The sequence below is a fragment of the Rhinolophus ferrumequinum genome, chromosome 11, assembly GCF_004115265.2.
Source record: "Rhinolophus ferrumequinum isolate MPI-CBG mRhiFer1 chromosome 11, mRhiFer1_v1.p, whole genome shotgun sequence".
NCBI classification, from domain to species: domain Eukaryota; kingdom Metazoa; phylum Chordata; class Mammalia; order Chiroptera; family Rhinolophidae; genus Rhinolophus; species Rhinolophus ferrumequinum.
In genome coordinates, this window is record NC_046294.1 from 1435951 (window position 1) to 1460586 (window position 24636).

General features: G+C 60.9%; 1 protein-coding gene and 1 long non-coding RNA gene across 5 annotated transcripts; one reads left to right on the forward strand and one right to left on the reverse strand.

The window, feature by feature from the left end:
* The first annotated feature begins 997 nt into the window (after nt 1-997).
* On the forward strand, nt 998-4059 carry LOC117030022 (uncharacterized). The gene is made up of 2 exons (XR_004424321.1): nt 998-3184; nt 3889-4059. It is a non-coding gene; the product is annotated as an uncharacterized LOC117030022 (long non-coding RNA).
* Nucleotides 3900-18958, reverse strand: IGF2 (insulin like growth factor 2). Of its 4 annotated transcripts, none has more exons than XM_033119574.1 (4): nt 18875-18958; nt 6858-7020; nt 4768-4925; nt 3900-4459 (listed from the first exon to the last, which is right to left on the reverse strand). In XM_033119574.1, the coding sequence occupies exons 2-4, from the start codon at nt 7012-7014 to the stop codon at nt 4220-4222; spliced, it is 555 nt and encodes a 184-aa protein (XP_032975465.1). In that variant the 5' UTR covers nt 7015-7020; nt 18875-18958; the 3' UTR covers nt 3900-4219. The 4 variants fall into 4 exon arrangements, with proteins under 4 accessions (XP_032975465.1, XP_032975468.1, XP_032975467.1 ...); XM_033119577.1 differs by lacking the exon at nt 18875-18958 and adding an exon at nt 11645-11842 and having other exon boundaries at nt 4768-4916; XM_033119576.1 differs by lacking the exon at nt 18875-18958 and adding an exon at nt 9739-10570 and having other exon boundaries at nt 4768-4916.
* Nucleotides 18959-24636: the final 5678 nt, after the last annotated feature.

A 24636-nucleotide genomic window follows, 5' to 3' on the forward strand; every position in this document is an offset into this window, starting at 1 on the left:
GGCTCCAATCTGGTCTGAAGGGTAGGCAGCGGGTCCTTAGCTGGGCCCAGACCCACCCCCTGGAAGTGTCTCCGAGCTGCTCACTGGGGTGTGGGGGCCGATACTGAGGGGGACCTGGGCCTTCTACCCCTTTGGCCCCCAGCCTCGCCCCTGTCAGGCCCGGGCCTGCTCCAAGAGCTGCACAAGCCCCCAACTCTGTCTTTCCCACCCTCTCAGCCCTCTCACACTTCAAGGCTGAGGCCACCTTCTCCAGGCAGCCCCCCACCCTCTGCATGAACTGGTCCCCCATGAGCACAGCTGCTCCTGTGGATACCACTGCAGACCCCAGAGGACTGGCTTCAGAAGTCACAGCCCAGCCAATGCCACCTCCATTTCCTCAGGCCCCACCCCAGCTGCCCCTCTCTCAGAACCAGGGGATGGGGTGGGAGCAGGGACCAGGTCCCACTTTAAGCATCTTGGATGCCAGCCTTTCCAAGTCAGGGACCCTAAAGACCAGAAGTCAGAGCAGTCAGGCCCAGAGGCTCAGGGCTGAGCAGGGCAGGGGCTTTCCGGTGACATCTGCCGCGGCCTCAGTCTGGGGGGGGAGGGCGAACGTGTGCAGGGCAGGTGGGCACGCAGGTGACATGACACCCTATTTCCAGCAAGCTACAGTTTCTAGAACCTGCCCGGTACCCAGCTGCCCACGGCTGGGAGGGCTCCCTGGAGTTGGCAGCAGGGCACTTTGCTTCCCATCAGTGGTCCCCAGGAAAGCGCCCCCCACCCACATGGGCTTGGCCCCATGGCGTGCTGTCTTTGAGGCTTTGGTGCCTGAGATTGTCCCCGAGTCCCCGGCCCGTGCGTGGCCACTGTCACAGCTGGGAGTGTGCAGACTTCAGGGGTTCTCATTTCACTGTGTGCTGAGAGGCAGAGCAGGCGTCCAGCTCTCCAGGGCTTCCCTCCCTCCCCCCCTCCCCCCACACCCAGGTAAAAGAGCAGAGCACTCAGAATAAAATACATTTGAATATTTTATTGGGATTGCGAGCGTTGAAGGTTAAAGACAAAACCCACGCAGTGGTTTTGCCAGAAACAGCATGTTAAAGGAGTTGAATCGAGGCGAACACGGCCGCTGCGAGATGGGCTTGACAGCGGCAGGGTGGCAGTGGGTGTCCGCGCGTGGGGAGTCTTCAGGTGATGGTGCAGAGAGGGGCCCAAGAGGGGGTCCCGCTGAAGACTTTTGGGAGGGGACTGGGGAGAAGACTAGATGGAAAGCCACAAGCAGGGGCACAGGAGGTCGGCTGGGAGCCGGGTCGGGTGGCTGGTGACCCACGGAGAGCTGCTCACTGGAGACACAGAGGAGCGTCGGCAGACGCCCCCAGAGCGCCCACCCCGGCGAGGCAAAGGTTAACACTGGGTGGGATGGGCGTCCGGCTGAATGGGCAGGCAATTTGGGGTGCCTCGAAGTCCTTTTGGATCTCAGGCCAATCTGTCTGGGTTCTCCAATTATGACAATTTGGCTCTTTGGGTTTCTGTCCAATGTTCCGAATGACCCATTCCCCGGGCGCCTGCCGAGGGACCCTCTGTGCCAAGGGCGGGCTGGCATGGACCGCCCCCAGGGTCATGCCAGTCCTGTCGCCAGGGCCCAGAAGCCTTGGGCCTCTAGACTGCTAGTCGGGCTGCCTGCAGGGGGGCTGCGCTGGGGGCAGAAGTGGGGGGAGGTAAACCTCCCAGCCGCCTGGATCCCTGTGGCAGCCCTAGGCACCGAGATAGATGGTGGCTGGCCGGTATCACCAGACCCACAGACCTCAGGGCCCTGGCAACCCCGGTTGAAGGATCAACCCACAGCTCTCCTGCTCTGCGGGCTCCCTCCTGACCTCCCCTACTACCTGACCTCACCCCGTCTAGACCCCAAGAGACCCCACAGAGCTAGAGCCTCTTGGGGACAAGACAGGGTGCTGAGGAGGTGGGCAAGGTGTCACCGAGGGGTCGGGGGAGAGGTCCCCAAATGCGCGGAAGGCGGCCACTTGCTCCAGCCCGATGGAGTCACTACTCAAACACCTGCAGCCCCTTCCCCCCCAGCGGCCATGGGCCAGCTGGGGGCCCCATCCTCGTGGCCTCCGAGCACCTTCCTGACACCTGGGGAGACGCCACCCCAGCCCTCCTCCACCCCTCAGGACCTCCGGGGACCAGCCACTGTCCCCGGAAGCCAGGCTAGGCAGCGGCCTTCCCCATTCCCCGGGGACTTCTCCGTGGGGGGCGGTGGCCAGCACCCCACGGAGGCTCCACTCTCGACTCAACCCAAGCGACAGGGACAGATCAAAACAAAATCAAACGCAGGGTGATAAATGGCGGGGAGCAGGACAGAGAGATGGTGGAAGGCTGCTTCATGTGCTTTTGCTTTGGTCACTGCTCCCCTGTTACTGGGGTGGGATATGTTAATTTGGTGGCTGAACGCATGAGAAGCTAAGGAGGGGGGTCAAAAAAAAAAAAAAGAAACAAGCCCCAGGAGAAACGAATTAGAGGGGAATAGATCAATTGGCGTCAATTTGGGTTCTGATTTGTGTCTGTAACTCTGCAAGTCTCCTCAACACTCTCTCCTGACTTTTGTACCAAAACCTCACCGGGCCACTTCCTACCCCCGAGTATCCCCCCACCCAGCCCCCACTGCCCCCCACCCACCCCTCCAACCGCCAGACTTCCCACACTCCCCATCATCTTTGCCAGCTTCCGGGGCGCCCCATTTCTGAGAGACCCCTTGGGGGCCGGCAAAGATGATCCCAGGCATGCCCCAGGGGGCAAGGCCCCCGATGTTTCTGGGGGGCATGTAGGGGTCAGGCTACTCGGGTCGGGCACGTCTTGCTTGCTACAGCCACCTCCAGTCTGGCCACACCTGCTGCTCACTCGCACGGTGGCGGGGTGCACTGATGGTGGCTCTGGGGGCATCGGGCTCACACTGTGGGGGGCATGGGGACACTGCTGAGAAGGAAGGGGCACCTCCCTCATCTCAGAAAGATGGAACCGCCAGGCCTGGCCTGAGACACACCCACTCCCCACCTAGGGCAGGTCCCAGGGGATGGGAGGAGAACGAAGGAACATGAAAACCTCACTGAGAGAATTTGGGATGGAACATGGTCTGATCTGCGTAACACGGGGTTCTTTGGTTATTCTCATTGTTTTCATCCATCCGTGTGTGTGTGTGTGTGTGTGTGTGAGAGAGGATGGGGGTGTGTGTGAGGGTGTGTGAGGCTGAATGTGTGTGGTGTGTGAGTGTATGTGGTGTGTGTGTGTGTGAGTGTATGTGGTGTGTGTGTGTGTGTGGTGTGTGTGTGTGTGAGGATGAGTGTGTGTGAGGGTGCGTGTATGTGTGCTTTTAGGTGAGGACGAATGAGTAAGTCTTTAGAATGTGTGGGGTTTTGGAGGATGGACTTCAGGGTACATGGGGGTTCGTGCCAATTAAATGTCACTTATACAAGTTTCAGTTTTCAGGTTCCAGTTCCCCTCCTTGGGTCTCACTGGCCCCCCAACCAGCTCCACGGTGACAAGGTGGTGGGAGCCCGAGCGGAGGGCAAGTCAGGGTGGCTGCTGTTGTCACAAAGCCAGTTCATACTGAAAGTGCCCAAGAGTCTTGCATGAGCAGAGAGGTGACCGAGAAGCAATGACGTGCCCACCTGAAAATTTTGGGGTCCCCTCCTTTCTCCTAGATGGTCAGGGACTCAAGCCCATGGCCAATTTGACTTGAGGTCCAAATGGGAAGAGAAGGAGGGGAGGGGAAGCCGAATTCTTTTACTTTGCCAATTGCTTTTAAGCCGATTATTTTTTTAGTATATTTTTCAGCCAATTGATTTTTTTTTTGGGGGGGGTTTAATGGTAATTTGCTTTTCTGGTGTTTCTAAAAAGCCAATCAGTTTTAAGGGGTGTGTGTGTGTGTGTGTGTGTGTGTGTGATTTAAGGGCTCGTGTTTTCTAATTTTTGTTGTGTAATTTGGGGGGGTTAATTTGAAGTGATAATTTGGGGGACATTTAAAGCCAATTCGTTTTTTGCTATGATTCCCTCGGCTCGATGGAGGGAGCCGAGGAGAGTAGCCTGACGTGGGGAGGTTGGGGCATGGGGGTGGGGTGGGGGGTCCTCTGGGAAGGACGGCACAGAGAGGCTTCAGAGGAGGACCTGGTGGAAAGGTCCCTGGTCAAGAGGAGAGCACGAGGAGGATGGGGCCATTTCGCAGAATTACGACCGACAATTTGGCTCACTTCCGATTGCTGGACACCTCTGGAGAGGCACCCCCGTGGGCGGCAGGGTCGTGGGTGGATAGGGCCATCAGGGGCCGGTGACGCGTGGCCTCTCTAAAGGCTTCAAGCTCCCTGGCGAGCACGCGGCCCCGGCGGACACGCAGGAGGGCAGGCAGGCCTCTGCGCAGGCGTTGGGCAGACTGCATCCAGGTGCCGTAATGGAAGAACTTGCCCACGGGGTATCTGGGGAAGTTGTCCTGGGAGGGGAGGGCCAGTCAGAGGCTGCCCAGCTCCCCAGTGCCAGCCCCCAGCCAGCCTGCGCACCTCTCGGTGACCTGAGGAGCTCATACAGAAACCTGTCATCGTGCCCGCTGACATGTCCATAACTCAGCTTCTGGCCAACGTCCCCAGTGGGGCACAAAGGGCCAACATGGGGATTACTCTCTAGCTGCAGTTCAGACTAAGGAGCTGGCTGCCTCTGGTCCCCTGGCCCAGAGGTGACAGCCAGAGAGAAGGGAGGGGCCCCGGAGCCCTGGATCTCCCCAGCAGTGGCCGGCTGTCTTACCGGAAGCACGGTCGGAGGGGTCGACACGTCCCTCTCGGACTTGGCGGGGGTGGCGCAGTAGGTCTCCAGAAGGGCCAGGTCGCAGCTGCGGAAGCAGCACTCTTCCACGATGCCACGGCTGCGGCGGTTCACACGGCTGGCCGGTCTGCCTGGAAGTCCCACAGGAGGAAGGAGAGGGCCCTTTAGCACTGGGCACCTGCCGGCGGATGTTCCTCCCCAGACCGGGGCTCTTTAGGCAGCCCACTGACCCCCACTCCCCGCCCCCCCCAGGGACACGCCCCAGCGGGATGCTCAGTCACCCTACAGGGACAGCCAGCTTGGTGGCATGGAATGGCGAGAGGTGAGAGGAGGGTGAACTGAACAGGAGAGTATGGTCAGTGGGGACAGCATACTCCAGGACCAGCCCCCTGGCCTCTTGGCACCTTCCTCCTCGGGTTGAAAATGGACACAGCCTCCGAGTCCCAAGACCCAGTGCAGTTTGCAAAATGTGTGGGGTGTGAACCTGGCTCAGGGGCCACCCAGCGAGGGGTCTGGGCCCCACATTATGGGACCACAGGGTCCTGTCCTGAAGGCCAGGCTGGGACACAAGTGCCACCCTGAACTAAGCAGGAGCCGAGACAGGTAGGAATGGGAGGAGGAAGAAGAAGACGGGAGGAGAGGAGTGAGGACCTGCAAGAAACCACGCCCTCCTTTCCTCCCGTCCTCCCCCTCGTCTCCACCGCGGGCTCCAAGTCTCGGCTGCAAGGGAAAGCACCCAGAGCTTCACCCCAGGGTGCCAAGGGCAGGTGCCGTTGGTGGGTGGAGGGAGAGGAGCCCCTAGTAAGGGGTTCTGTCATAGGGTCCTATGGGTGGGGGCTCAGCCCAGCCCCCCATTCAGGGAAGTCACTCCCTGGGAGAGGGTCGGCTAGCCCTGGACCCTAGAGTGGGGAGCCACTTCCTGCCCCCAAACGAGGCAAAGGAGAGAGGGCACAGGTCAGGCCAGGCAGGCAGGAGCTTCAGAAGCTCGATAAGCAGGAATGCTTTTCAAAGAGTAGCTTAGAGATGCCAAGACTGGCTTTTGTGCGCCCATTTCACAGGGTGGGTAAGTAGAGGCTGCAGAAGAAGATGCCATAGGAAGGGCCAGGTGTGACCTTTATGGCCCTCACCGACTTGCTCTAGCCATGTCCCCCACCCCTGCCTGGCCCTGAGGGGTGTCTGGACTCCTGTGAAAGGTGGCTGAGCCTGGGGGAAGCACACACTCCACTCTCAGGTGAGGCTGGGACTACTCCCCAGTTCCTGGTCCCTTTTACAGGTAAAGAAACTGAGGCCCAGCTTGCTAGGAGGCGAGGGCAAGGGCCCACACCCGAGAGACAGGTCACCTCTAACTGGGGATCCCACCCTGCTGTACAGGGCACAGGGCACAGGGGTGAGGGGAAGCCCCAAGATAGAAATCAAGAGAGAAGCCGGGGAGCAGCCAAAGCACTTGGGCCAGCAGGGGGCACCCCGCACTGTGGCCCACCCCTCAGGCGTATGTCTCAGAACGCCATAACCCCGGTGGCATTGGGATGGGGGGAACTCATCTCTTCCCCTGTACCCCCAGGTGGAGCTAAGCGCCCACTCGCACCCGCCAGCAACATGCAGTTTTATTCCCACTGGTTGTCACTCCATGTGATCAAATTTCAAATCCGGTCATCATGAATACGGGCCCATTACCGAATGGTCAGGCAGCCCCTAACCCTGTGGGGGAACTCCAGTGCCCGCAGCCCTGCCCACAGGCAGGTCAGGGAGAGGCTGCCTCTCCCCTTCTGGAAGCCCACCCCAGCCCCACCTGCTATGGTCTGGCCCCCACTTGAAGTAGGAAAATCAGGGGGTGTGAGTGTCACCCAGGCACACTGCATGTGCCCAATAAAGGTGGACTTCAAGGTCCCAACTGCACTTTCAAGTCTTAGGGCAGGAGCCAAGGGTCGGCCACGTTCGAGAGACCTCCCTCCCCCAGCCCCCACGCCACCAGTCCTGGGGGCTCTGCCTGAGGGCAGGGAAGGAGGACTCCAGCATTTACTGAGCACCTGCTGTGTATGGCCCTCGCCCCGCAGCCCTTCCGAGCTACTTACTGAAGTAAAAGCCGCGGTCCCCACAGACAAACTGGAGGGTGTCCACCAGCTCCCCGCCGCACAGGGTCTCACTGGGGCGGTAAGCAGCAAAGCAGCACGAGGCGAAGGCCAAGAAAGTGAGGAGCACCAGCATCGACTTCCCCACCGGGAGCTCCATCGGGGTCTGGGGGGCGAGAGAAGAGGCTGTCAGCCCCCCCCCCCCCGGATCTGCCAGCTAGGGTGTCCCCTGGGGGACCAAAGCCAGCTTCCTCTGGGGACACAAGCCCAGCCCGTTTCACACTTAAAGTTCAGTGACAATTTCAAAGCATGGCTTTCTCCTCCGTTATCATTCTAATTAAGAAAAAAGCATCTGAACTGCTGAGATGGCCCTTGCACCGCTCACGGGGCGGGAAGCACACCTTTGGCACCCAGTGCTGGCGAGTCATTTCACACAGGGAGGACTGTCCCTGTTGTCATTACTGCAGGGGCTCAGCCAGAACTACAGGGACCAGTGCTGGACACTGGACCTGGCCTCCATCCTATGATGTCATGAGGGCGGGGCCAGCACCGGGCAGTGACCACTCCTCGGGTCTCCCAGCACCAGCCAGGATGGCAGACAGCCACACCCCACCACAGAGTATGCGCATCCCCGAGGACCAGCCCCCACCTCCCAAAGCAGCTGGGGGGTCCTGCTGGGCCAGCCCCACGCCTCCCCCTCCCCCACTCCCTCTGCTACCCTCGCAGTCTGTGGCTGAGCACAGCTCAGGTTAAGGATGCAATGGTTAGCGCAGCGGTGCCACCCACACTCCCAGGGGCCTTGTTCTCCTGAACCACTCAGTGTCCCACTTCCAGTCTGCCCTGGGCACCCCGACACAGGCAGAGAAGTCAAAAGCCTCCTCTCCAGGCTTGATATCCCACCTCCCAGGGCCAGAGACCTCAGAGTCCCTCGGGGAACCCCAGGCCCTCTCCCAGTTTGGGGTACCAAACCCCACCCAGGAAAGCTGAAGAGAACAGGTTAGGCCAACTTGAGGCCAGATACCAAGTCCCTTAGTGCCCAATGTGGAAGGAGGGGCACATCTTAGGACACACCCCCCACACACACACACAGAAGCCATGTGGCTGTAGGCCTGGGGCAAGGGTTCACTGGTCCCTTAAGGAGCTGGGGGGGTTTGAGAGAGGGGCTTCAGCTTCTCTTTCGACACAGCAAGCTGCCCTGCCCCTTCCAGAAGAGGGAAGCCCCCGGGGAAGGCAGCCCCAGCCTGCCCTCTGCAGGCCCAGTACAAGCCCCTTCTGGGGGGGACAGTCATGGCCCAGTGCTTCTGAGCTGATTGGCACCCTGATGCTATTCAAGCAAAGGACCGGACAGGCTGCCCAATGTGCCCCTCCCAGGCCCCAGGCTCGGCACCCGGTGGGCACAGGGGCAGCGAGGAGCATGGCCTCCCAGCCTGGAGTGAGGCTGCTGCCCGCTGGCCCAGGGGATTTGTGATGCAATAAATCAAGCAGGAGATGAGGGGACAAGAAGGGACAATCTTGCTTCAGCTCACTAAAGAGCTGTGGCCAGCTCCACAGAAGGGTCTAGGGTGTCACCTCGCTCACCTGCTGCCCTGGCCTGGACCCCAGCTCGCCTCCCTGCTGCCCTCACTGCCGCCCCTTCAGACTAACAACGGATTTGGCCAGCTCGTGACTCGGCGCGTCCGAGCAGCGGCTCCATCCTCTACAAGCCCGGCTTCTCTAGTGTGGGGTCCAGTCCAGGGCACCAGCAGAGAGCAGAGAACTGGACAAGAGGCATGCGGCACTGCAGGCCAGGTGAGCGAGACTGCCCAAGGAGGGCAGGGGCGAGGGAAGCGTGGACGGCGGTGCCAGAGGCAGGACGCAGGGGCCCAGGGGCAGCAGCCGAGGGGCTGAGGGCCGAGGCGATCAGCAGAGCGGGAGGGCAGTGGGCTTCTCGCTCAAAGGCCGGTTACCTGCAGCTGGACAGGAGGCTCCTGGGGCTGGAGAAGGTGGAGGAGAAGGCTGGAAGGCCGCCTCGCAGGAGAAGCTAATGTCCAGTTCCCAGGCTGGTCAGTGCCTCAGCTTTTATGTCTGAGCCGGCTCCTCCCAGCCCCGGCTCCACCCTACCCCCCACCCCTCTCCCCACTGACCACTCCCTCCGCCCCTTTGCTCCCGCCCCCTTCCAGCCAGTCCCTTCTTTCCTGCACCCCCAACCACTAGCCCTGGACCATCCCTGAGCGGAGTACCATGGGGGGGCGGGGGGCGCTCATCCTGTACTTTCAGCCCAAGTCCGCACAGGGCAATGGGGGGCAAGGGTGGGGGCTGCTTTCCACCTCCTTCTGTGGAAACTTCCATCTGCCCCCGGGGCAGGGGCTGTTACCCCCTCTGGGCTGTGCAGTCCTGCCCTTCTGAGCCCCGGAGCAGCCCCTCTCCCCAGATTCCTGCTTAGAATTGTTGGGGACAGAGAAAGGGGAGCTGCAGGGGGGGATATTGCAAATGTGGCGTCTGGCACGGTTCTTTTGCCAACTCGGCCCCCCTCGCTCCATCCTGGCCCCGCCCACCTAGTTTTCCTCTCTCCCTCTTGCTGGCACAGAGTCAACATACCAGGGTGGGTTTCTGAGACTTGCGCCCCTCCTCATTACCCAGCACCCTGGGGGGACGGCCCCGCCCCCCGCACGGCACAAATCACAAACTTTCAGCAACACCCCCCTGCACCCAAAAACCCGACCAGGAAGTCGCCTTTGCAGACAGCTCACACCTCTCTTGGCATTTCCCGAAGCCCCTACCCCGCCCCCTCCGCGGCGCAAGGGAGAGCGCGCGGGGTTCGCAACAGGGAAGCGGTCCCTCAGCCCCTACCCCGCCCGGGCCAGCCCCCGCCCCCGCCAGCCTCGCCGGCCCTCACGACGCTTACCTGGAAGCCGGCACAGCTGCCGCCCACCTCCCTGCTGCGTATTGCAAACCGAACAGCGGGCGTTGGCCCTCCTGCCGGACACTCCTCTGCCAGCGCCGCTCTGGCCGAGTCGCGGGGGCCGAATGTGCGACGGGGCAGAACGGGGGGATGGCTTTTTTTTGGGGGGGTAGGAATCGTCTGATTGTTTGGGGAGGACGGGCTGTCTGCGGGCTGGGGCGGGCCAGATGTTGTACTTTTAGGGGGGGAAAGGGTATCGGGAAATGAGGTCAGCTGTTGTATCAAGGATAGAGGGGGGCAGAGATAGTGAGAGACACAGAGTGAACGTGAAAGGGGGGGGCCAAAGAGAGGGTGAGAGAAAGAGAGGACAGCGAGAGGCGGGCAGGCTCACAGCGGGACAGAACAGCACAGAGAGAAACAGAAAGCGTATAATTAATCCACTTTGGGACGGCTAAGGAGAGAGGGCGGGCGTGGAGGGGGGAGGGAGTCGGAGGCAAGGAGCTGGGGGGGACGGGAGGGAGCAAAGGGAAGGTTGCGGAAGAAAAGAGAGCGAGGGGCCGGGACCAGAGGCCGGAGAGGGGGAGAGGGCAGCACAGAGAAGCGAGGGAAGGGTGCAACGTCGGGGGCCGGGGACGGTGCTGAGGGGGGCGGAGCGGAGGCGTCACCCGGACCGTGGGCACCCAGCTCGGTTTGGGCCGACGGAGCCCTCGGCCGTCGCAAGCCCGGGTCTCGGGGGGGCAGCAGTGGCAGCGCTGGAGCCGCTCGGGACACAGCGAGGAGTGGGAGCGGCCAGGCTGCGCACCGGGGAGGGCTGGGGGGGTAGCGCGGGGGTGGGGGATGACAACGCCGGCGGCCTGCAAGCCGGACTGCCTGCGGGGGGGACCGCCTCCTCGGGCGAAGCGGGATGGGCGTTGAGGTAGATAGAAGAGGAGGCGGCGGGGGTTCCGCAGGCCCGGCGGAGCGCGACCCCGCCGACGGCGCCCGAGACGGGAGTCAGCAGCGTGGCGGACGGCGTCGACGCGGGGCCGCCAGCCCGGTGGAGGCGCTGGCGGGCCGAGCGCGGGCGGGCGTGGGCCAGGAGGCGGGGGCGGCCGGAAGGGGGGGCCGGGGGCCGGCCTGGCCTCACGCAGCTCCGCCGGAGAGCAGGCGAACTGCGGGCGCCAACGCCCGGCTCTTATAGCCGCGCCACCCCGCGGCGCGGCGCCCGCTCGGGCCCCGCTGGCCTTGAGCCCGCGCCAATGGGCGCCCGCCGGGCCCTCGCCCCGCCCTCGGACCGCCCCCGCAACTCGAGCCAGGGGGAGGGGGCGCGGGCTTTGGGGCCCCGGGGCCCCGGGGGGCGGCGGTGTGGGGGGGCCGTGGGGTGCGCGGAGGCGAGATTGGATTGGGGGCAGGGAATAGCAGAATGTGCAAGAAATCCCAAATAGCTGTTCTAAAGTGTTTGGGGGCCCCCTCTCGGGTTCCGGGGTGCCAGGGATCCCTGCACTCGTGCAAGGGGGACGCGGGGAGAACAGGGTGGTGTCCCAGACCCTACTGGTGGCAGGGGTCCTCGCTTCCCGCCAGGCAGCTACGTGGCGGGGGCGCCCGTCAGAGTAAGGGCGCAGGTGTCTTGGCGTGAGTCGGGGGTCCCCTAGTACCACTGGGAACTGCGGGGGAGGGGGGAATCCCTGGGCGCGCGCGGGGCGCGCAGCCGACACCTGCCCGAGCAGGCGCAGCACCTCGTGCCGCAGCGCCTCGTGCCGCAGCCAGATCCCGAGCGCCCCCCGGTGCCGCGCGGGAACTCAGGAGTAGCTGAGGCGGCCGCCAGGTGCGGTCCGTGGGGAGGGCCGGCCTCGGCAGGCGTGGGGCCTTGCCGAGGCTGTGGCTGCCCGGCAAGAGAAAAGCAGAGCGGGAAACATCGCTCAAATCCTACCTGCAAGACCGAGCTCACCGGGGTGCGTCTAAGCAGTTCGCCTTTGGGGCCCACCCAAAATATCCGGATAATGGTTTCCCCGTCCTCAGTGCGTTGGACTTGCGTAGACTCGGGTTCAGCCCCGGGGGCCACCACGATAATTTGGGGGTCTGGGGAAACCATCTCCTGGAGAGTTTGGACGATGTAAGAAGTCGTGACTTGCACCAACTCAAAACCACGCATAGGCCCCCCGCGCCCCGCCCGCTCCCCGGAGCCCTGGCCGCCAGGGCCTCTTCCAGGGGAAGGGGCCGCCGGCTGCGGAAGCCCGCGCCGGGCTCGCCCCCTTGCTCCGCCATCAATCACCTCGCCCGTGCTCCGCGCGCACCTCCCCGAGTCCTCTGCCCAGCCGGCTGGAGGCGCCGCGCAGCGCCACGCGAGCCGGGGTGCGCTTCTCCTCGGCGTCCCTCGGACCCAGCGCCCTGCCCGCCCAGCTTCGGGGCCGCCAAGGCGTTTTTCCCACAATTACGATCTTTGCAAAAAGCAAACAAAAGCGGCGCTGGTTTCGGGGCGCCCAGCCTCAGAGATCGCGGCCGCCCAGCGGCAAGCCGGTAGCGGGCTCCCGCACCCCGCGCTGGTTTCCCCGGCGGCCGCCCGAGGCGAGCGCCAGCCCCGGCGAGACGGCGGTGGGTGCGGACCAGGAGCCGGGCCGGAGCGCGGAGGCAACGGGGAGCTCACCGCGAGGCTGGACGAGGTGTTCGCGGGCGCGCTAGGAGCCGAGACAGGAGCGAGCTCTCTGCGGCAGGCGGTGGACGCAGCTGAAGGTGAGCGAGACCCCGGGGGCAGTCCCCAATGTCCGGGGGCAACGCCCAGCCCGTTGGAAGACCCGGGGACAATGCCCAAATTTGGGGGAAACTGGGGGCAATGCCCAGTCGTTTTCCTGGACGCGGGAGAAGTTCTGCCACGTCCTGGCGGATACGCTGCCGGGCCAAGTGTGTTTGGGGACACAGAAATTTCTCAAATCCGAGGGGCTCCGGGGACTTCGTAGGAGACACAGAGAGACCAGAGAGCAGTGCCCGCAGTGCGCGGGACTGGGGGGCTGCAGAGGGCGGCCGGGAGCAATGCCCAGAAATCGGGGACACAAGTCAGAGCTTTGATTTGCAGGCCAGGAGAATGAGTGTCTGGAAGGAGGGGACCCAGGGGAAGCCCCGTGATGTGGGGACTGTGATTAACGACTAAATTCGAAAGTCCAGAAAAATAGAGTCCGAGTTTGGGGGATCAGGGGAAATTGCTCCGTGCAATGAGGGGGTGAGGAATCTCAGTCTAAAATGTGGGAAACCCAGCATCTTGCTCAGCGTATTTGGGGGAGCCCCGGATCGATTTGTGGGGAGGTAGGTTTTTGGGTGACCAAAGAAAAATTCCCTACATGAAACGGGAGAACCCAAGAGGCACATTGTCTAAAATTGAGGGAAGAAAACAATGGACACATTTAGGGGATCTCGGCAAAATCTCCACGTGGTGGAGTAAAGTGGGGATTAATTTCCACACTTTAGAAATGCAAGTTCATGGCCTGGACGCTTGCAGCGCTCAAGGGAAGCCACTTTCATAATTGTTGTGGCTTCGGGGAAAATTCTGAATGTCCTTTAGAGACTCAAGAAACAAGGTCTAAATTTGGGGGGAACCTGGGATGTTATTAGTACATTTAGGGAATGCAGAAAACCAGCGGCCTTTGTGGTTCATTTTTTAAAATTGATTTCATTACTGTAACTTTATTTTTGGTGACCAGGAAGAAATACCCTGTTTTCCTGGGCACTGTCTGCATTAGGGGAACCCTAGTAAAATTTGGCCCAAGTTTTGGGGATCCCTGGAAATTGTCCAGTGGAGACTGACAGCTAAATTTCAGGGCTCCTGGTTTGTGGCGAGAAAGCTTGTAGGACACAGGCCTGTATTGCCTGGGATTTCTAGGATCTGGGATATTTTTTAGTCCTTGGGCAGTTTTACTTTGGGGGGCATGGAAACCTTCCTAAATTTAGGGGGACTTGGGGCAAGGATCATAAACTCAGGGGACCCATAAATCAATATTCAAAAAAAAAACTCAATTGTTTTGTGGAGGAAAAAAATAAATCTTAATTTATTTTGGAGGGCTGGGAGACAGTATCCCAATTTTGAGGCCCTAGGAAAATAATTTTTGAATCTGCGGCTCCAGGGAAGTTGCTGAGTCCTCAGGAGAATCGGGGGTCAGTATCTAACTTTTAGGGGAAAAGGATTAAGAGTTCCTAAGTCGTGGGGCCTGGAGAATCAGTGTCCAAAATTGGTGATCTAGAGAGAGTTAGTGTGTGAGGGACCCAAAAAATGTTGTTTAAATTTGGGGTGACTCAGTGGGTGCATGGGGTGCTTTGGAGCTCAAGAAGTCAGTGCCTTTCTGTGACCCAAGTGTAACACTAAATGCGTTTGGGGGGGTCTGGAGGGCAATGCCTAATATTTCAGAGAACTCAGCAAGTCCAAGTATCGGGGATCAGAAAAAGGGCCCGGTGATGTCCCAGGATTTGGGATCAGCGTCTGCATTTTGGAAAACCCGGGTTCTTGTCAGTAAGCTCGGGGGACCCAGAGGATTTTTTTAATCTTCAAAATGTTATGGTGCAGAGAAAATATCTAGAACATTTGTTTACTGGGGACACTGCACAGAGCCCAGTGTAACATGCACAGGCTCTGTGCAAGGGTTTGTTTTGTGTGCAGCGTGGCCCAGGGGACCTGCAAGACCATGGGGGGGGGGGGACCTGCAGAATCCACGGTGACAACTAAATGCATCTCGGGTAACTGCTCGGTGCACTTTTGGGGCTTGGGTGACAGACAGTGTCTAAATGTGAAGGAAGGTGAGTAGTGGACAGAAGCTCGGCGAGTTACAGAAATGAATGCCCCAAATCTTCATGGCCCACAGGAAAAAAAAAAAAGCTCAACGAGTTTTGGGGATCAGAAATCACCCTCTCAATTTTGTGGCACTCAGGAAATCACAATGCAGACTGTGATTCAGAAAAGGCCTTGGTGTGCTTTGCGGATGCCTAAACCTTAGTAAAGGCTTAGGAAGCCTCTCTACCAAAGGGTTCTGAGGGTTCTGGGAAATTTGCTTAGTGTGTTAGGGGGACCTGGTATTCTTTGTGTAAATTTTAGGGAACCCAGGTTGGGGCCAATGATTTTGTGGAACTCAGTGGATAATGTCCCCTGTGGGGAGCCAGGAGAACAGGGCTTCAGTGTGGGGGAGTCAGAATAGGGACAGGAGCTTGGGAGACCCCGTGGTTAATGTCCAGAATTGTGGGGACACAAGAAAACTCCACTGAATGTTTGGGGACAGACGTCTGAGTGCCAGAAAAACATTCTGGGGAGCCAGGCAAATTGGTCAGCATGACCAAAGAAAGGGGTTAATGTTTAAATTGTAGGGGATCTGGACCGGTGCTGTGTTGATCTGTGGGGCCGGGAGGGGGTGTGTAAAACTGTTAAGGGCCTGGGAGGAAACGCCCAGTGAGTCTGGGGACCCAGGGCCACTAGTGTAAATCTGGGGAAGCCAGTGGGGGCTTGACGTGTTTTGAGGTCCCCAGAAATTAATGTCCAAGAAAATTCTTGTGACCTGGGAAAATGCTGAATGAGTTCTGGGGACCTGGGAGGAAGCCGGTAACTTGAAGGATCCCAGGGAAAAAAAAAAATCCTGTCCGCCTTTTGTGGGGGAGTGGGGAAGTTGCTGGGTGGGTTGCGACCACGAAGATGGGTCTGCATTCGAGAGGCCAGGCTCCCGAGGGCCGGGGAAGCCGCGCGTCGCTGGGGATCCACCGCGTCTGGGACGCGCGGAGCAGGGGCGCCCTCCCCGGGACGCAAGCGCGGGCGGCGCGGGCTGGGAGCACGGGGCTCCCAGGGCGTGCGCCCAGGGCAATACTGTCCCTTTCTTTTGCCTTCTCAACACCGAGAGCGTTTGCGTTTCTGCGGCGGAGGCTCAGCGGGCATGGGGTGGAGGGAGAAACCCGAGAGCCTTGAGGCAGCGACAGGGGCGCTGCTCCCCGGGCGCTCTGGGGTCCCTGCTCCCTGCGCGGCCGCCTCGGAGGAGGCCCGCGGGCTCCCCGCTGCCGCCGCGCCCCACGCGCTCCCGCGCTGCGAGCCTAGGCGAAGCCGCGGCCCGACTGCCGCCGCGGGCAGGCTCGTCCCCAGCTCGGCTTGGGGACCCGGGAGCACCCCCGGCGGCCACCCCAGCCGCCCCCGCGCTCCGCGAGCGCAGCCTGGGCCTTGCCCAGTCCCCAAACTACAGTGAAACCAATTTTGTTTGGGTAATGCGAGACAGAGAAAAGGCAATGGGGGAGAAGAAGAGAAGACGGGGGGCAGGAGTACACAGAGGTGGCTGGGGTGCCAGGGGGCTCCTTTCCTTTTCTGGGAATTTTCAGGAAAGGCCTCCCTAGCCTGGCTGGGCAAGTCCATTTCCATAAATGCAAATGCTGAACCCAACTAGACCAGAGGTGCAGCTGGTGGGAACAGGGTCACCCCGCAGAATTGGGCAGTGTTGGGGGTGTGGGGCTGTGATCCCAGGAAGATCTTGGGGGGGAAGCTGCCAGAGAGGAGGCTCTGGGGGTGGGGTGGGGGGTGTAGCAGAATGGTGGAGGTCCTGGGGCCAGTCCAGTGGCCATCGCTTGTCCCCACTGTCACCCCTGCTTTAAGTGGGGCAGCTCAAAGCCTGACACTCTGGGAAGGTGGGGGTTAATGCCATTGGACAGGTGTGGGGACTCGGGCTGGGCAGAGGCAGCCCTTTCACTTTAGCTTGGCAAGACAAGGAGACCACCCCTGCCCCCATGAAAAACAGCCCATTTTCCACCCAGAGCCCAAGGCACGTGGGGAATGTTCCCCTTCAAATTCCAGTCCACATCAATCACCCCCATGTCCCATTCCAAGAACATCTGGCCTGTCCCCCCATCACCGCCCCTCCCCCTGTCGCCAGGCCCGGCATTGGGGCCTTTTGGTGTGCCTATAGGACAGACGGAGGGAGAGGAGGGAGCCTCCAGCACAGACGCCTGGCTGTGTACAAGGTACTGGCCACTCCATGGCCACTTGTACATTGCGGGGTGGGGAGCATGAAAATCGCGCCTGTCTCAGGAGCCGGGTCCCCTGGAGCCCAGAGCAGACCGGAAAGCCTTGACCGCGTGGGGCGGCTGCTCACAACAGACGGGCTCCCCTTGGCCCTGCTCTGGGCCCTCCACCTTTCTGCCAGGCCTGCTTCCCAGGCCAGCGGTGGGTGGGACACTGGGATGAGTGAGCCACTTCAGACGGTGGGATCTCCAGCTCCTCAAGGGTGCGGGGGAGGGGGGAACAGCCACACCAGGGGCCCATTTGGGGGCCCCTCCCCTGCTTTCTGCCCCACACAGGCGCTTGCCCCGGCGAAGCCTCTGCCTGGTGCTTGGAGATGGATCCTGGACCTTGGAGGTAGGAAAGCTGAGGCCATGTTGGGGTGTCAGGCTGAGCTGTCAGGGCCCGGGGTGGGGGGGGCGCAGCATGGGTGACAGACGTGGTTTTCCTCCCTTGCGGGGCTACCCAAGAACCCTTGCCTTATTTAGTCAAAAGTATGGCTGAAGGGGCAGGCTTGCCCTGAGCAAATCCGGGTCACCGTAGAGCTCATAAAGGGCACTGGCCACCCCCAGCCAGGACCAGCAGCCCCGGACTCCCCGACTTCCGGCCCCCCACAGCAGGAAGGGACTTGCCAGCACCCGAGTATGTTGGGGACTGGGGTCTCCTGTGCAGAGCTTGGCCTCCGGAGCTCCAGCCCCCAGGGCCACCGTCCCCATGCCCTACCCCCACACGGTGGCAGTGCTGGCCTCTCCTCTCAACCGCAAACCCAGATTCGGAAAAGAATAAGCACCCCACATGACCGACTCACCCCAGCAAGCCTGCCCTCCGGCTCCCTGCTCCACAGCCAGCAGTGGGCCTGGCTCACTCCCTGGTGCCCTCTCCACTTTGGCTCCCACCTAGCAGCTGCCCTCACCCTGGGACCCAGCCCAGCACTCACAGACCCTGCTCCATCTCTGAGGGTCCCTGAGCACCCCACCCTCAGCCCCCGCAGGCCGCCGTCCACTGTAGAGGCCCGGACCACGTTCTTGGCTCTGGGAGGGCCAGCCGGAACCGCCAGGACCGGAGGGGGACCCAACGGCACAAGCCACCCAAGGCACAGGCACTGCCAGCCACTGGTCAACAAACCAAAAGCCAACAGTACGTACGGGTCGGGGTGGGGGCTGCAGCCACACACGCGGGAAGGACCCAGGCAAGGCCACCACTGTACCGGCTGATTCGGTGTCTGAACTAAAGACCCCTTTAGAGGAACGTTCTTGGCTCCTCTCTCAGATGGGCAAACCGGCCTGGAAGGGGGTCACCTGCTGGGTGGATCCCCTGCAGGCTCTGAACGGTGACCCCTGTGGCTTTGGAGTCAGTCATGAGGACCCAGCCGCCCTCACTCCCACCGCTCCCCAGGACCCTGCGGCTGAGCGGTCTGCCTGTGCCCCATGCCAGTACCTGACCAGCGCGCTCTGTCACCGCCCAGCTTGCTCCAGAAGTGCCTGAGGTGGCTCTGTTCCCCAGGCCTTTCTAGTGACCCCCCAACCCCCACTCACACACAGGAAGCCCCGCCAGCTTCCAACACAATAGGATCATGACAGCACGCTTGTAAGGCCCCCTGGGGGCCGGGGTGTCTTTCCCTGTGGTCATTATCTCTCTGCTCTTCCCAAGTCTGACTGACAAATGGGAACTCAGAGAGGTCAAGACACTGGTGTGAGGCCCCACAGCCAGCAGCCCCGGGCAGGGCAGGGAGGAGGGCTCAGGGTGCCCAGCTGAGCCCAGCTTTCCTGGGGTCTCCTGACTCCTCCCTCACTTAGTTTTCCTTCTCCCCCTCCTCTTTCTTCCTCCTTCCTCCATGCTGTCCTCACCTTGACCCCTGCCCTCTCCCCTGGGCTGCTCCCTGCCCCCTCTGGCCTTCTTCTACCAGGAGCGCCCTGCAGAGGACCTCGTTGCTACCTGAGACCCGAGGCCTGGAGCGACCACCTGAATCCCAGACACCAGCTGTGTGACTCAGAAAACACCCCCAGCCTCACCGAGCCTCGGCTCCTTGTAAAACAGGGATTGGGACTAAAACTGCCAGGGGCGCTGAGCACTGAAGGAGGCAGGCCCTGCACAGAGCTGCACCCCTAGAGAGCTGTGCCCAGATGCCTGGGCCCTGCCTGGGGTGCAGACACTCACCTCTGTGGGGCTGGAGCGGACCAGCAGCCTCAGTCCTGAAGGCGTGGGGACCGCCTGGGCCACAGGCCGCAGCAGCTCACCTCTGGGCTGGGCTCACGGGCAGCTCTGGTGTCTGTGGGCCCAGGATTCGGCTTGTGCTGGGCAGCGGGCGGAGGGAGCTGTGACACAGGGCCCTGGAGCTGGGGGCTCAAACCCACCTCCTCCTCCAGGAGCTCAGCAGTGACTCGTCGGCCCCTGGGGGAAACAAAATCGTTCTAAAGATGATCTCTTTTCAAACAAATGCCCTCCAAGCCAGAGCCTCTCCTCCCCTGGCTATTCAGTGGGGGAGCCTATGGGTCACCTTGTCAGGGTTGTGGTGGCGGCTCCCCTGCCTGGCCCTCTAGCTGCCGAGTCCTCCATTTGCCACATACAAGGGAAGGGCAAGTGGCCCCCCAGTTCACCTACAGCTGGGCTTCCTAGCCGCCGGGCCTGAGAAGGTGCCCATGGAGGAAGGTGCCTTCCTGGGCATGGGTGTGGGGGTTGCCCACACTGGACCTGCCCTGGGGGATCACAGCACACACTGTAACGACCGTCCACTCCCACATTCCCACCTTGGATGGAAGCAAGGAGGGGGGCAGACACCAAGCAAAGGACACAGCTCTGCACGGGGGAAGGCAACTGAGGGCAGAGGGACAGTGGGCTTCTCTGGGGAGATGGACCCCTCCCCACAGACACCATGCTGGGCTGGGTGGACAGCAGAGTCTGAGACCCTGGGTGGAGGGGAGAAAAACTTCACGCGTCTGGGGACGCCGCCCTGCTCAGTGCTCAGCTCTGTGGGCAGGGGGCACACTGTCAGGAAGGGAGAAAGAAGCCTGACTTCACAAGTCCTGCTGTGGGTATCAGGGGCACTGCCCCTCCAGCGTCCTGTCTCTCCTTTCCAGTTGCATGGTGGGATTTTGGTCGGGAGGTGCAGGGGGTAGGGCAGAGGGAGGCTTGACTTTTGGAATGGTATAAAACAACTGCTTCAAGATCTCGGGCCCCTGGCCCCTCTGCACCATGTCTCCTGTTTGTCTTCGGTTTGGGGGTGGGCGGCAGGGGGAGGCATGTAGCAAAACGAAATTTATTACACAGAAAAACCGTGTCTTTTACATTTGCAAAGACAGCTGTGCACTCCTGCTGGGAAGGGCAGCCCTATCCTCCAGCCCTGCCCGCCCCTGTTGCCCGGAGGATCCGTGAAGGAAAACCGATTTTCCTTGCAAAGCCTCTGTGGCTCTGTGTAGCCCCACAGGCGTCCCCTCGCCACCTGTCTTTCCTGTCCCCTTCTAAACTGAGGCTACTCTGAGGAAGCTCGCCAGGGCCATGGGGCTGCAGACGTTCTCCCCCTCTTGCAGAAACCCGGTCCCGTTAGCTGCCCCGAGCCCCCGGCCCACCCACACCTGAACACTCAGGTCAGCACGAAGGAGGGAAGCTCAGTCACCTGTGCTCTAGTCGCTGCGTTGTCCCCGAAGCTCCCGGACGATGGATAAAGAGGACCGGGGAGTCACTGGTGCCCACGGCTCTCTGCTCAGACTGCCCGGTGGATGGTCCGCTGGCCGGGCCAATATTAGCAGTCGCCGCCAAAGCAGGGGGTGCTCGGGCTGTGGTGCCCAGGCCCTCCAGCCGGGTTGACGTGGGAGAGGAGGAGGCAGACGAGGCCGAGGCTGGAGAGATGAAGGGCACTTTTAGAGTGTGCATAACGGGCCCTAGAAGTGGGAGAGCCTGTCCGCCGCTGACCACGACACCTGCTCAAGTGCCCACTGAAATTATAGCGGTGCCCCTCACCTCCTCGTCCCCTCCACGCCTTTCCTCAAGCCCCTCCAAATTTGGGTAGCTTTGCACCAACTCGGTGGTGCTGGGACCGCTGGCTGTGGCACCTTCCCACGCCTGGGCACAGTGCATTGGGGGGTGGGGGTGGAGATTTGGCCCGCCTCTGACCCAGCAGAAAGGGGCTTGTGGGCGTGGGCACAAGCCGGAAGCAATCCCGCTAGCTAGAAGGTGGGACTAAGTGGAATGGGTGGAGAGTGGGAGGGGCTTCACTAGATTGACACTTGGCAGTCACTCGACACCCTGGAATGTGGGTGGGCGTGGCACGGGTAAAATGGGGGTGGGCACAAGGGGGGTAAGAACCAGATTCAAAGGGTGGTCAGAAAAATCATCCTTCAGGTGGTCCCAATGCAGCGGCAGCTGCGTGCAGTCATGTCCTTCCTCCTCCCAGAGGCAGGGGACTCACCTGGGGGTTTTCTCCCTCCACCAGTCGCACCTGACAGGGTCCCTACACTATAGGTGAGGTGCTAGGCACTCGGTACTGCAGCAAGTGGCATGCAGTGGTCAGCAAGCAGCAGCGTCCTGCTCACTGCCACTCCAGGTGGGACGAGCTGGGCTCACAGCTTTTCGAGCCCAGCTGAACCCAGGTAAGGCACGTGACTCAGAGCTCTCAGCAGGTGGGGCACGGCCCAGGCAGAAGTGCCCCCTGAACTGACTAAATCTTACTGGGAATTTAAGCTTCTCCCCCAGCCTGCAGGGATAGCAGGAGGCAGGACAAAGACGCACCAAGAGGCAAAGACATGTACACTTCGCAGACCGTCACCAGTCCCCACTCCCTGTGCCCCTGCACGCCAGGATTTTTACCTTACTCAGGTTACCAGCCTATATTCTCCCCTCTCCCTTTGTCTTTCTAGCCCTCACCTGAACTTCCTTCCTTGGCTGAAAGGATAGGGCATTTGGCGGGGGAGAACAGGGCCTTTGGTGGGGGTGAAAGGCAGCCTTGAGGGTGACTGTGCCAAATAGGATGCCCCAGAGCCGCAGCACTCTGTGGGAGGAGGGCAGGTGGAGGACCTCACTGGGCTCATGGGTGGGGAGGCGTGAGGGATGCTAATGGGCCTGAGTCAGGTCTAGGACACACCGCCTGGGGTGCTGCAACCGCTTGCTCATGCTGGCTTTGGCTGTGCTTTGGGCTCTGTGGCTTGCAGGCTTCACAGCCTATGCTGTCCCCTGGTGTCTGCTGCAAGATGCCCAGATGTCACAAGGAGCTACTGCCAGGTCTCTATCGGGAGACTCGGCAGGGACTTCTCAAGCTGCAGGTGGGGCTAGGGAGGGTGAAGGGTTGAGCCCAGGCCAGAGAAGAGAGTTGCAGGAAAGGCCAACTGAAGAGGGTGTCCTCAAATTGAGAAGGTGGGCAGCTAAGGGGCAGAAAGGGAGGTAGCCCTTCAAATCCACAGGTCAAACTCCTGGAAACGTAGAGCTCCCCACTCCCCCAATGGAGGCTTGAATCTGAGCTATGCCCTGGTCTGGGTTCCCAGAAGGGCTCGCTCCCACACACAGATATTTTATTCCATCAGAATCTTGGAGCCCAGAGTGTTTGAGCAAAGAAAGGGGAGCAGGGAAGCAGGTCAGGGTGTGGCAGACCCATGGGGGACTAACGCATGGTGCCAAGAGGCTGGACGGGAGGCACTGGGAGGGTGAGGGCTGTGACCCTCAGCACTGCCCTCCGTTTATTTCTCATGGAGAGGGACACATGGCCTATAGGGGATACAGGGTAGGGAAGAGAACACAAAAGGGACAAATTGGGGGTGCAGGGGTCAGGGACACCTCATAACAAAAAGCTCATCACCTCCCTGCATGTCAACTTGGGAGAGGATCGTCGTGTCCTGGGGTTCTGACCAGGTCCTCACTTAGCAGGGGAGAACTGGAGAACCCCCAAGAATCCCCAGCACCAATTGCCTCCACTTGGTTGCTTAAGTGGCCTCATGCTGACACCTGGTGGCCACTTCCAGAATTACAGTGGCCAAGCCCAAAGGTCGTCTGTGCTGAAATTCGGGGCACTCTGAGGAGAGGGCCTGAAGGGGATCAAGGCAAGCACATTTCTCCCTACAAAGAGAGACCTCCCCCCCCCCCCCCGCAGTGTCAGTGTATATGTGGTCTGTGCACCTTTGCACTCGGATCTGAGGCCCTCATCTGCCTCCATCCTGGCGTTACAAAGTCGGTAGTGGGAGGCCTAAGGGAATTCTTCCCGCTGGGGACTCCCACCTCACCTGGGTGTGGCAAGGATGAATGCCCAAAGCCACAAGTCACACCAGGCACTTTCCTGAAGCTTCCATTGTTTTCTGAGACTTAGAGGGACTGTATTATGTTTGTACCCGAATAAAATCAGATATTACTGAGGGTCTCAGGGGAAGAATGTTGGAACCCCGTCCTGAGGTAGGCAGGGACCCCCGGACAGCAAAGGTGGAGTGGGTCTTGCTCTGGACGCTGCTAGCCAGCAAAGCTCTTCAAATCTAGCCCGAGCCTGACACCTTGTGGCCACTTGGAGAAGTGCAGCCGCGGCCTTGGAAAGCGCCTGGCTTTCCTATAAATTAATATTGCCCTTAGGATAACAAAGGTTGGGCCGCTTTACCAAATCTGGGGTTTGTGAGAAGAGGAAGAGGTGACACAGAACCCCGGTCCGGAGAGCCCCACACTATCGGGTACGCTATGGGTGAGCAGCCAACAGGCCACGGCAGCACATGGTGGCAAAGGTGGCGAGGCCCTCCTGCGTGGGTCCCACACGGCTGAGCAGCGGACACAGGAGAGGAATGGGCTGGGGAGCCCTGGAGGCTGACCCAGTTCAGGTGCCAGCTGTGCCGAGGGACCCCCGGGCCTCGGTGCCATGAGTTCCATGTCCTGGTCCATGGGAGCCAAGGATGAGGGGACTGCCACCAAGTCAGTGCTGTCAGCGTCCGTGGTGACACACTCCCCTTGAGAAGGCACACTTGCCCCTCACCGTGGGCACTAGAACGTTCTTTCCTGGGCTGTGTGGAAACGCAGCCCAGGTGGGCGGCTCAGCCACAGGCCCTGGCTGTCCTGGGACACCTGCCCATAGCATCCCCTCCATCTCCTGCAGGTCAGTTGCCACGGGGAGGGCTCTGGAGTCAGGAAGCGGGAGGCTGGCCGGGCAGGGAGGTGGTGCTGCCCCAGTTTCCTTGGTTGATGGGCTGGGGTTCAAAGAGCTGCCAAGGCCCCTCTCCTGTGAGAGGCCTCGGGCACAGGGAACCCCCAAGTGGTGCACTGGCCTGGCACCCTCTCTTCCTGACCCTGCTCTGCAGCCTCCTTCTCTTTTCCATCCATTCCAAGATGTGAGTCCTCCATGACCCTGCCCTGGGCCTCCTCCCCCTGGGGAGCTGCTCCCACACCCATGGGCCACACCTGGTAGCTGTGGGGACTGCTGCCATGGGAGACCCCTCAGCTTCCTCTTGCCTGTGACTCTTAGAGGAAAACCAGTCCCTCAGGGCTGTCCCCACGGCACTCAGGCCCGGAGAGGGGAAGTCACGTGCCAGAGATGAAGCGAGACGCAGCCGAGCCCAGACAGCCCGCCCTTGGTCTTCCCTGACACCTCAGGTGGCTCATGGAGGACGGGACTCTGTACAGTGACAGTGAAGTCTGAGACCACCCAGCTTGTCCTCTTGGGAAAGGAGCTGTGAGTGTGGCGGGGTGGGACCCCGCCCAGGGTGAGGGACTCCACCTCACGCGTCCAGTGCAAGACCTTCTCAGCAGCTAAGCAGAAGGATCTCCTTTGATGGATGAGGAAACTGGGCCCAGAGAGGTTAAGTACCTTTCCCAAGACCACACAGCCATGAGCAGAGCCAGAACATAAGCCGCGCATACCTGGTCCACCAGCTCCCACCCTTCAGCCCCGTGCTGTTGTGGGATGGACACTCCAGCTGGCCCCACATGCCGGGGGGCTGTGGGGAGATGAGGCACCCACAGAA